General features: G+C 43.8%; 1 protein-coding gene across 1 annotated transcript; it reads right to left on the bottom strand.

Annotated features, from left to right (window-relative positions):
• Positions 1 to 3690: 3690 nt before the first annotated feature.
• LOC140847108 (uncharacterized) lies at positions 3691 to 11499 on the bottom strand. The gene is made up of 2 exons (XM_073226327.1): positions 11153 to 11499; positions 3691 to 6091 (listed from the first exon to the last, which is right to left on the bottom strand). Exon 2 carries the CDS (start codon positions 6028 to 6030, stop codon positions 4255 to 4257), a length of 1776 nt encoding a protein of 591 aa, XP_073082428.1. The 5' UTR covers positions 6031 to 6091; positions 11153 to 11499; the 3' UTR covers positions 3691 to 4254.
• Between the last annotated feature and the right edge of the window lie 1156 nt (positions 11500 to 12655).

Below are 12655 nucleotides of genomic sequence, written 5' to 3'. Positions count from 1 at the left end.
TCCTTGTCCGGGAAATAAAAATAGCTACCAAGGACATTGGGTGATTGATAAAATTTGGATATGGATTATGCTTAAATGTCCTGATTTTTATCATTGTGATTTGGTTATGTAAGTATATGGCCTTGTTCTGAGGAAATATGCACAAAAGAATTTAGTGATAAAAGGGGCACAATAGTAATAAAAAGTTACATGAAAAAAATGTACACTGACAGGTTTAAAACAGGGAAAATAACATCAGAAATTGTGTCTTCCTTACTTTGACAATTTCTCAAACTTGCAAAGGTGAGGAAGTTATGAATTGCTCAAAGTGATACCAATGGTGGAGGGTACCAGTTAGCAGGAAACAAAGTTTACTGCTAGCAATCCATTACTAGGGGACAAGGTTTTAAAAATTCTTATGTAGAAGAGGTGGCTGAATGTGCAGGATTAAAGCTTTCTCATTTAAAAATGGCAAGCAATCTACTGCATAAAACTTTCTGCAGGACAATGAGACAGGGACTGTGGGTGCAGTCAGGGTGGGGTGAAGGCCTCTGGAAAAAGCAAGGTAGGATATTTGCAGTCAGAGCAATGTAACTACATGTAAGGAAACCCCCTACTAAAACTCTGTGTTAAACATTCAGCTCTAGAGTCATTCTTCTGTGAGATCAATTAATATTCTCCAGATAAAGAAAAGTAGCATGTTTTTATTATGCTAGTCATTTGTAATCATGTGTAAGATTCACTATAACATGCTAAAGGGCCAAGCCTATGTGCTGTCTATCCTCCTTCGGATCTGATGAAGTGGTTTTGCAAACTGGGCAAACTGATTTAGCTGCAGGCCCAGCCACAACACAGTACAAGGCAGGAAGGGTTCCACCTTAGAGATATGATTGCATTTTGATACTGAAGAAGTTAAGACATTAGAAATTCTTAACTTACTCTTTGGCAAACAATACCTCAGCCCACCTTGGGGGCTGAGCAGGTGGCCTTGTTTCATATGCCCCCAGACCTAGATGGTGTTATCTCTGGGAGACATCATCAGAGCAGGAAGTTGCTTGTGTTAAGTTAATTCTAAATATTCAGGGACCACTTAATAAGTCCACACCCCTAAGCTTTCTTTCATGTTCGTGAAAATCCTCAACTGCCTATAAAAGCCCCTAGACAACACACCACCCTGGACTCTCTTGTCCCCTCCTGGCATGAGCCAGGAGCTCCTTCCTCTCACTTTAAAAAAGTCTCCCCTAAGTCAAGTTGTCAGATTTAGAAATAAAAATACAGGGAGCTAGGTTTTCTAGGGCAGAGAAACTATTCCCTATGTTACTATAATGGTGGATACATGTCATCATACATTTTTCAAGATCCACAGAATGAACACCAAGAGTGAGCCCTATGCAGACTGTGGACTTTGGGTGATGATAATGTGCCAGTGTTGGCTCATTGACTGTCACAAAGATACCCCTCTGGTGGGGATGGCTGTGTGGCTACAGAGAGGAGGGGGTCTGTGAGAACTTTATTTTTGCCCTAAATCTAAAGCTGCTCTAAAAAATAAAGTTTATATAAATATACAGAAATATTTGGTACCCAGTTAAATTTGAATTTTATATAAGTAATATCCTTATACTAAAGCATTATTCATTGCTTATGTGAAATTCAAATTCATCAAGACTATATTTCATATGGCAAGCCCACTCCTGAGAATCCATGACACTGGGCCAGCCCTCACATGGATTTGGGTCCTGGATTCACATTATCTGTCTTAAAAACTGTCAGCTAAAATATTTATATTAAATAGAACCAAATTTATATTATCTCTAGGTGTCTGGTAAATAAAGTCTGTACATGTTTAAAGATATAAAAGACGAAATTGAAACCATAAGCAAGGAGAATTTTTTAAATGAGCAGAAACTTTAAAAACCAAACTAAAAATACAGAAATATAATTATTGAAATGAAAGCCTCAAAGCAGCTGTTCAATAGCAGGTTATGCATAACAGAATGAAGAATCAATGATCTGTAAGACAGAATCCATCACAGAGAGAGAGAAAACCATGAAGGAAGGTAAAGAACACTGACACTTGAACCAGAAAACCAACGAACACTCACCTGACGTTCCATCAGTGGGCAGCAATGGGAGTAAAGGAGAGGAAATCAGCATTTTCCAAACCAGATAGGAGTTATTAATCCTCTGAATTAAAAAGTATAGAGAATACCAAACAAGATCACTTTTTAAAAAATCCACTCCTAGACACATTACAAAGAAACTTAAGAATGCCAAAGTGAAAGAAAAGATTTCAAAACAACCAATGGGAAAAGAGAGATTACCTTGTATCTCATTAGACACTCAGCTGACTTCACAATGGCAACCATCAGCATCAGAAGGACATTACCCACAGAGTACTAGGGGAAACAGCTATCAGTTGAGAATATGCACCCAGCAAAACTATCTTTTAAGAATGGTGGCAAAATATGGACATTTTCAGATACACAGACACAGTCAGACAAATTGGAGGCAACATACCAGTAAGCGACACTCCCCAAAAGACTTTTAGAAGAATTTACTAGAGTTGGAAAGAAAATGAGCCCAGATACAAAAAGGAATGATGAGCACAGAAAGTGGTAACCACATCAGTAAATCAAAACAACCATTAATAGGATAAGATAATGGTAATAGTCTAACTTGTAAGAATAAAAACAAAACAAATATTTACAAAAACAGACAGTCTACCATAAATCAGGTCTCACAAATTTTGATAAGTTGATATCAAATAGATCATGTTTTCTGACCACAATATAGTTAAGTAACAAATCGGTTTTTCAAATAATTAAAAAAAAATCTCCTCTATGTTTGGAAATTATAAAAACATGGATAATTTATGGATCAAAGAAAAAACATGATAGTAATTAGAAACAACAAACTCTGAATTAAATACAAAAATACTTTTCATCAATGTTTATGGTGTTAAATAGCTGCGTGATGTTTGAGAAAGATGTTTGAGAAAAGGAGAGAGAGAAAGAAGAAGGTGGGTGGGAAGGGCATGTATCTAATGTTTACTCTGCACCAGGTATTATCCTAAATTCCTTACATGTTAATTCATTTACTCTTCACCACAGCCCTAAGATAACCGTCACTACCCCCATTTTAAGGATGTGTAACCAAGGCAGAGAGTTCTTGCCTGACCAATGGTCAGAGAAAGCCATAAAGAGACTTAATTGCTTACACTAGAAAAAACCTGAATATTAATGAGCTAAGCATGACACATAAAGGTAGCAAAAAGCAACCAAATAAATCTAAAAGTGTAGAAGAAAGGAAATAATAAAGGTAAGAGCTAAAATTAATAAAATAGAAAACAAAGATACAGTAGAATAAGAAAAGGTGATTTTTTGAAAATGCTACTATGTTTAATAAATCTTTAGCAAAAATTAATCAAAAAGGAAAAGGCAAAACAAAAAATATCAAGAATGAAAAGCAATATGACAGGGCTATAATACAGATCTAAAAGATCAGACTATAATTTTTTCGCCCTATCTACTTGAAAACATAAGCAAAATACATACACTCCTGAAAAAGTAATAGAAAACTGACTTAAGAAGAAACAGTGTCGCGTGCCCCGTCCTCGCCGGCAAGAACAGCACACAACAACAGCAGGATTCTTCTGCAGAAAGCTTTATTCTTCAGCTCTTTGTGAAACAAATGAGTTGGGCAGAACCTAGAGGGGAAGGAGAGGCTTGCTTATATAGTTCTCATGCTCTGACCTGGTTGGTGCGGCTCCATATGCCTTATTAGCATAACAATTTGGTGGGTCTCATTGGTCCTTATGCCAAGGCGCAATTAGCATGTAGTTTAGTGGTGTGGGATGATTTGTCATTAGGAAGTTCGGGGCCTTCCGGCTGCCCTGCATTGGGCGCTATTTTCTGAGCGCGGCTGCCAACATCTCCCCCTTTTTTTCTAACAGAAGCTCAAGGCGGAACTTGCCAGCAGAGGCGGAGACAGAGGCCTGACCTCCATCATACTTCCTAATGCCCCCTTTTTGGAGAGGGGTTCTGGGCATCTACCCCTATGCAGTCAGGCATGCCTCTCAGAGGGGTCCAAGACCTCTTGCAGTGCTTTGCCTCGCATCCTCTGGCTGGTGTTGGGACCGCTTGGTACAAACGGTTTGGACCTTTTTTCTCAACCCTCTTGCACCATGAGCTTCTTAGAGAAAGCTGTGATTAAGCAATGAGGTACTCGGGCCTGGTGCAGTGCCACATGGGCTCAGGGTGCAAGAGCTACCTCAAGCTAAAGCCGAGCTTCCTTCTTAAGCATGTTGAGCCACACTTGGGGAGAGGTGCCAACGTCTAGCGCCATTAGGGCTTGAGCAAGGATCACCTTGTCCTGCTTATGTTGGTTGCGGAGTCTGCATAACAACCAGAGTAGGAGCATGAGACCTCCAAGCATGAACACACCCATCCCAGCCATGCCCGCCCACTCCTTGACGTGGGAGAGAGCTCTGAGGAACCAGGAAGAGAGTCCTTCTGCTACGGAGATATCTAGACGGGTGGAGTTGATGTGGATTATTTCTCGCCGCAGCTCTTCTAGTGTCCCATCGAAGTCTTGGGACCAGTTTCCTGAAAGATACTGGGACAGGTCTCGTGACAGATTAGCTGCCCGTGTAAAATTTTCATATTGAATGCTAGTGATGCAGAGAGCACGATATTTCCGCTCACATCCCAATTGGGCCATCTGCCAAAGCACCTCCATTTGTTCCTCTACAAGGTCTATGCGCTGATTGAGGATCATTATTCCTCCTTTCAGTTTGCCATCAAGTGTGGACTGTTGGTCCAGGGCAGAAGCTACTGAGGCTGCAAGGTTATTGAGCTCTGTAGCCGATTTGATGGAGGTGTCTAAAGCTATACCAGCGGCGGTGGCTGCGACCGCGGTCGCGGAGATCAGGAGCACTATGGCAGCTGTAACGCCGAAATCGCGCCTTTCTCGAAACAGAGTCATGGTGTTAGGGGCGTCTACGGGAACAGGGACCCAACGGGGGATGCGGACTACCAAAGCATTGGTAAAGTTACGCGCATCCCAACACTGAGACAGAAAGCAGGTTTCATTGGAGCAGGAGTCAAAGCTACTATTGGATAAGATAAACAGAAATGGGGGGTATACGCATACTGGAGAAGGTGGAAAAAGGGAATTAGGTGACTCTGGACCTGATTTTGCTGAACACGTGTAGTTCTCGTTGTTATGGGTCATGGTCATGTTCCAGTGTGCGCGCGTGTGGTTGTTCTCGCACCAAAAGGTGATATTTTTTACACCGATTCCCCCACCCTGGAGGGCAGAAAAGGGGGAGAGGTCGGTACACGAGCCATTGACTCCACACAGCATCCATTTATGGAAGGGGTTCATGCTCAGCTGCTGACGAAACTCGCCTTCGAGCACCTTTACTGGCCACCAAGCCTCATTGGCTGGCCGTCCCTCCATATCTGGGGAGATGGCAAACTCCTGCCTCTCAGTTGCCCACGTTACTACAGTTGACTGACAGTCAGTCCAGGGCCACAGCTCTCCCTCATAGTCACCCACACAATGGGAGGCATATTTGGGTTGACGAGGCCTGTCGGTGGAATTGTTCCTGGGAGAGTGTACAAATGTGCCATTGATCCAGAGAACCATCTGGTGGATAGTCATGTTCTTATAGGGCGGGCTCCCTTCCTTATTAGGCCCTTCAAATTTAACTGACATAACGGGGAGGCCACTGGCCTCTAGAATTATGTCACTGAACCATCCGTATTTCCTCCGTTTCAGGGAGATACAGCCAGCTAGATTCTGAGTGGTGAAGCATAATGACCCATTAGTTACGAAGGATCGGTTTTCTCCCAACGGGGCTGTTAGGGTGTCCTTTTCTAGGTAGGGCAAGTTCATACTAGAGTTGGTGGTGAAAAAGCGGGGAAAAACGGCTGCATTGAAACGGACAGGCATAGGCTTAGGAAAGGCAGACAGGATTCCCCATCTCAATACTCCCTGAATCGGGGTCTCCAGTGTCAGGAGCAGGGTCAGGAGGTACAGCGAAGTCATCTCCTTTGTTTAGGACTTTCCTCGTTAGGCGCTCCGGGATCCAGAAGGGATTTTCTTCACCCTGGGGGAAAACACACACAGCTCCCCTGGATCTGATTATGATTGGATCCGGGCCCTTCCATTGGTTAGATAACACGTCCTTCCATTTTACTAGTTCTTGTGGGTCTTTTGGCCACTTATTATGGCGATCCGCTGCTGTATGGCCTTGAGCATCCAGATTTAAAAAATTTATAGTGAAAAGTGCTAGGGCTATGGCAGTTTTTGGTGTGGGGTGTATATCTTCAATTCCCCCTTTTTGTTTAAGTAAATAGGATTTGAGCGTGCGGTTCGCGGGTTCCACAATCCCTTGACCCTGTGGGTTCTAGGGAAGGCCAGTGATATGTTTTATCCCCATGTGATGACAAAATTGAGCAAATTTTGTAGAGGTATAGGCTGGGCCATTGTCTGTCTTCAGAATCTGTGGTAACCCCCATGCACTCCAAGCCTCAAGGCAGTGCTGGATGACATGGGAAGCTTTCTCTCCTGACAATGGGGAGGCAAAGATGACTCCTGAACAAGTATCCACGGATACATGTACATATTTCAGTTTCCCAAAAGACGAAATATGCGTCACATCCATTTGCCAAACTTGTAAAGGCCTAATACCTCTGGGGTTGATCCCAACATGAGGTGTGGGAAGGAAGCTGCAGCAATGTTGGCAGCTAAGGACAATGTTCCTAGCTTCGGCCCTGGTTATGCTAAACCGCTTGCGCAGTGTTTCGGCAGTGACATGAAATTGTGTATGGAATTTTGAAGCTGTGGTGATAGGGTCTAGCAGGGGAAAAGCTATATTTCTGGTTGCGAGGTCTGCCAGGTGGTTGCCTTGAGTCATAGGCCCGGGAAGGCCTGAATGTGCTCTGATATGAGTTATATACAAAGGAGATTGTCTATGAAGTAGTGCTGATTGTATCTGTTTGAACAAAGTGGCTACTGGGCTGGACGCTTTGATTAGCCTGGCCACTTCTAGAGATTTGACTGCATTAACTACATAACAGGAGTCAGACACAATATTTAAAGGTTCAGGAAAGATTTGTAGGACCTCTAAGACTATGCGACATTCCACTATTTGTGGAGTGTCAGGCGTGTAGCCTTTTGTCACAACTTTGCCATCATGGACATAGGCACCTGTGCCTGTCTTAGACCCGTCCGTGTAAACTGTTTTTCCATGAGGCAGCGGGGTTAGGCTAGTGACCCGAGGAAATACTAGGAGATGATTTTTGGCGAAGTTGATGAGGGGATGTTTAGGGAAATGATTATCAAAGGTTCCTGAGAAACTGTAAGCAAGTATGGCCCAATCATCGTTCATAGCACATAATACTTGTATCTGTTCTACGCTGTAAGGGGTTATAATTTTAGCTGGAGCCTCTCCGAAATGTGTCATGGAGGTTTTTACTCCTCTCAAAGCAAGTTTGGCCACGGCTGCCGGATAGTACTCTATTGTCCTAGCCTGAGAGGCTTGGGGATGGATCCAGATCAGTGGGCCGTGCTGCCATAAAACTGCTGTTGGCAGCTCCGGGGTGGGAAGCACACACAACTCAAAGGGTTCATTCGATTGCACTCTATTTAATTGTGCTGTCATCAAAGCCTGTTCTACTTTGCAAATGGCTTGTAATGCCTCAGCGCAGTGACGTTAGTTGTGGGTCTCCTTCTAGGATTTTAAACAGTGGTGTCAACTCAGTGGTGGGTATCTTTAAGTATGGGCGCAACCAATTAATATCCCCTAGGAGTTTTTGGAAGTCATTCAAATTTCGCAACTGATTATGTCTTATCTCAAGCTTTTGGGGGCAAATTACATCTGTGTAAATGGTTGCTCCTAGGAATTTGCTAACACTAGATTTTTGGACCTTCTCGCTTGCTATATTCAGTCTCCAATTTTCTAGGGATCTAGTGAGATCTATATATGCTTCTTCTATTTCCGCTGGTTGTGGGGAGCAAAGAAGGATGTCATCCATGTAATGGATGATCTTTAGCGTGGGATAGGTCTTACGAATTGGGTCTAGCGCTCGCTGAACGTACAGTTGACATATGGTGGGGCTATTTGCCATTCCTTGAGGGAGGACCTTCCACTGAAATCTGGCATTGGGTTGTTCATGGTTAATAGCTGGCAGAGTGAAAGAAAATCTTTCTCTGTCCTTGGAGCTTAGGGGTATGGAAAAGAAACAATCCTTAATATCTATTATGAGCACCTTCCATTCTCTGGGTAAGGCGGAGAGGAGTGGCAGTCCCCGTTGTACGGGTCCAAGCATTTTCATTTGAGCATTTACTGCTCTTAGATCATGAAGCAACCTTCATGATCCTGACTTTTTCCTGATTACAAATATGGGTGTGTTCCATGGGGACACAGAGGGTTCTAGGTGTCCCACTTGGAGCTGCTCTTGCACTAAGCAATGAGCTGCTTCTAATTTTTCAGAGGATAGGGGCCACTGAGGAACCCATACGGCCTCCTCTGTGAGCCAAGGTATGGGCATGGCATCTTCAATGGCCCCTATGAAAAACCCAGGCCGTGACGGTCATTCTTTACTTTGGGCAGGATGGGCTCTATGCGTCCCTGTTAGTGTTTCCCCAGCCCCTTGCCAGGGATGTATCCCATGTCCATCATCATGCCTTGGGCGGGGGTGGAGTATTCATTAATGAGTTTGAGGCCTAAGTCTCTCATGACATCCCTCCCCCATAAATTGACCGGTAGAGGGAGTACATAAGGGGTGACTGTACCCTCTTGTCCTTCAGGGGCTCGCCATTTCAATGGTTTGGCACTAATTGAAGGGCTTGACTCATATCCTAAACCTTGTAATGAATGTGAGGATTGGGTCACAGGCCACTTGGAGGGCCACCAGGTTGCAGAGATAATACTTTTATCTGCTCCAGTGTCTAGGATTCCCTCAAAGCTCTTTCCCTCTATTTGAAGAGTTAATTTTGGTCTGTCTGCTAAATCTAATACTATGAAGGCTGAATCCCAGTCAGAGGAGCCGAAGCCCCTTTCTCCCCTCTCCGTGTTGGTAGCAGGATAATTGGCGTGGAGACTAGGTAAAACTAAGAGCTGGGCTATGCGGTCTCCTGGGGATATAGGATAGATTCCTCTGGGAGCCGAACACATGATTTTTACCTGTCCTTCATAATCTTGATCTATAACTCCGGGATGGACTGTCAGGCCTTTCAAGGCAGCAGAAGAGCGCCCTAGGAGTAACCCAATGGTATTTGGTGGTAGGGGGCCTTTAAAGTCTGAAGGGATAGGCTGAACTCCCATCTGTGGAGTCAACACTATTCTGGTGGTGGCACGGATGTCCAATCCCGCGGAACCTGAAATGGCTCTCCTTGGGGGGCCTGGTTGTTCCTGAATGACACTTGCGTGCTGGTTGCCCCATATATTTGCGGGCCCTGGTGGCGAGGGCCCCTCTGGGCGTTTTTTGGCAACTCTAAGGGCTTCCCCTCTAAGTTTTTAGTAGATCGGCACTCATTGGCCCAATGCCTACCTTTCTTACACTTAGGGCATAACCCAGGGGTCTTTTGGGTTGTTTGTTCTGAAGCTGGGCTCCTACACTCTCTCTTTATATGTCCTAATTTCCCGCATTGAAAGCATTTGATACTTCTGTTAGTGATCCTGGCTTGTTTGTGGCTCTGCAATATGGCTGCGGCTAGACCCGCATTGGTGAGTGGTCCTCCTATCTCTCTACAGGCTTTTAGCCATGCACTCATTCCTTTTTGTTTTCAGGGTGTAATCGCCTGTCTACACTCTTTGGTACATTGTTCAAATACTAATTGCTCTACCAGGGGCATCGCTTGTTCCTGATCTCCAAATATTCTGCCTGCGGCCTCCATCATACGAGCGACAAAGTCAGAAAATGGCTCGCTCGGCCCTTGAATAATTTTTGTCAAATTGCCTGATACTTCTCCTTTGTTGGTGAGGGCTTTCCATGCTTTGGCGGCGCATGCGTTTATTTGTGCATAGACCTGTAATGGGTAGACGGTCTGATTGGCTACCCACTGGCCCTGGCCCGTCAGCATATCATATGACCATGCAGGCTGCCCTTCAGCCGCATTTGCGCGCGCCTGAGTCATGCTTATATCATGCCACAAGGCCTTCCATTCTATGTATTGCCCCATACTAGAAAGGCATGCCTTAGTTACATATTGCCAGTCTGCGGGTGTCATGGCTGTCTCTGTTAATCTCTCAACTTGTGCTATGGTATAGTTGGCACTGACCCCATACGCTCGGACGGATTCCGCTAAGTCCTTAACTTGTTTATGGCTCAGGGGCTGGTGAGAGCGTACGCCATTATCCTCAAATACAGGAAACATTTGTCTAATTGCCTGAAGAGTATCTGGGTGGCAAAAGGAGAGTGCGCCACTCACGTAAGGTGGCGGGGCAACGGGCGTCGGGGGACACCCTACTTTCATTTTTTCCTTGGTCCGCTTTTCAACTTTGCTGGTTCCCTTACTTCTGCACTCTGCGGTTTTATTTTCTTCCCCTTCCTCTACGGACGTTAATTCCTCCTCAGATTCCCTATTGGAGAGTTGGAGGTCCCTCAACTCTTTCCAGGGGTATTTACTATTTTCTCCGAGGCGATCGTCACTCGCTTCTCGGGGCTCTTTCGCTTTTGCCCTAGGCGGGCTTTCTCCCTCACTCTGGGGTTTCTTTACTTTCGTTTTTGTGGCCTTTTTTCGGCCGCGCGCGCTCTCTGTTTCCCGTTCCGTTTCTGACATGCTCTCTTGGATATCTGTCAATGCTCTGTGACCTTCTTTTATTACCTTTTCACATCTCTCATCTTGCAGACAAGCTCTAATCAGTTTCCAGAGGGGCCTGGTGCCTCCCCTCAGGCTACCCTCCTCCTCCTCTCTATCAAGATCTTTCCCCAGTTTGTCCCAGCTCGGGATTGAGAGGGACCCTGAACAAATGAACCAGGGGGCCACACGGTCTATCTCCTTCACAAAAGATCCTAAGATTTTGCTGGAGACCTTCAAGTTTCGCTCTTTGAGAGCTGTCTGCAGTGCCGTGACTAATGACGGTGCATTCCCCATGGTGCCTCCTTATTTACAGAGAACCATCAACCATTATCCTAAAAAGCAGGGGCCTCTCGGAACTTACCCCTCCGGGTTTTCTTCTGACCTGCAGTTCTGAATCCTCTCCAGATGTCTGAAGGGTCCTCCCTGTGCCGGTGATGTTCTGGTTCCCGGGTTTCGGCACCACTTGTCGCGTGCCCCGTCCTCACCGGCAAGAACAGCACGCAACAACAGCAGGATTCTTCTGCAGAAAGCTTTATTCTTCAGCTCTTTGTGAAACAAATGAGTTGGGCAGGACCTAGAGGGGAAGGAGAGGCTTGCTTATATAGTTCTCATGCTCTGACCTGGTTGGTGCGGCTCCATATGCCTTATTAGCATAACAATTTGGTGGGTCTCATTGGTCCTTATGCCAAGGCACAATTAGCATGTAGTTTAGTGGTGTGGGATGATTTGTCATTAGGAAGTTCGGGGCCTTCCGGCTGCCCTGCATTGGGCGCTATTTTCTGAGCGCGGCTGCCAACAAAACAGCACTCACAACCATTAAAGAAAGTGAATCAATCATTTAAAATATTTCTATAATGAAACAACATACCTTTTGATCAATTTCTACACATGGTTTTATAAACAATTTTATCAAACATTAAAGGATCAAATAATTCCGTCTTACCCAAACTCAATCAGAGATCAGAAAGAGTAAAGAACCAATACTTAAACAGACCTGAAGACAGGAGAGGACCTCTACTTGGCCTCTTACCTCACTCCCGTGCCTACACCAAAACCAAAAAATAATTCATGTGCCTGTCATGCTAGGGACACAAAATTTGGAACTTTCAGAAGGACATACGGGGACTCTACGACTTCAGGATAGGAAAGAATTTCTTAACCTAATTAACCCCAAAAGAATCATGAAAAGAAAAATTAAAAAGAAAAATATTGAAGACCTTAAGAATAAATCAAGAACTTCTGTTAATCAAATACCAAAAAAACCTAGGAGGAATGTTGAGTCACACACTAAGAAGATAGTTGGAACCTATATAATAACAAAGAATTAGTATCCAAAGTATGCAAAGAACAGACAAGCCAATTTTTTTAAAAAAAAAGACAAAATACATGATCAGGTACTTCATTGAAAAGAAATGTGAATAGCTAATACTTATATGAAAAGATGCTTAACTTCATTAGAAGTCACAAAAAAGGAAAACTCAAATCATAACAAGATAACATTTTATATCCCACCAAATTGCAGAAATTTGAAAGCTCAGAATATTGAATTTTGGTAAGGATTTAGAGCAAAGGAAAGTTATATCTACCACTGGTTTTATTTTTCTATCCTTTAAAAATTTTATTCTATCGAGGTATGATTGACATATAACATTGTTTCAGGTATACATGACGTTTTGATATTTGTATATTTTGCAAAATTTTTCTGTATGGGTTTTTGGAAATAGTAGAAATGTATCTATCACAACAGGGTCAGTGCTATCAAAATGCCTCTGATGTTTTAGATGGCAGTTTCAACAAACTAAACTTTAAGTATTCAAATTTCACATTAGTGAAGCAAATTCCTTAGGTATCACATGAATCTAAT

This window comes from Manis javanica, chromosome 1 (assembly GCF_040802235.1).
Source record: "Manis javanica isolate MJ-LG chromosome 1, MJ_LKY, whole genome shotgun sequence".
In the NCBI taxonomy this organism is placed as follows: Eukaryota; Metazoa; Chordata; class Mammalia; order Pholidota; family Manidae; genus Manis; species Manis javanica.
Note: the sequence above shows the minus strand (reverse complement) of the source record. Positions and strands in the feature narration are given on the sequence as shown.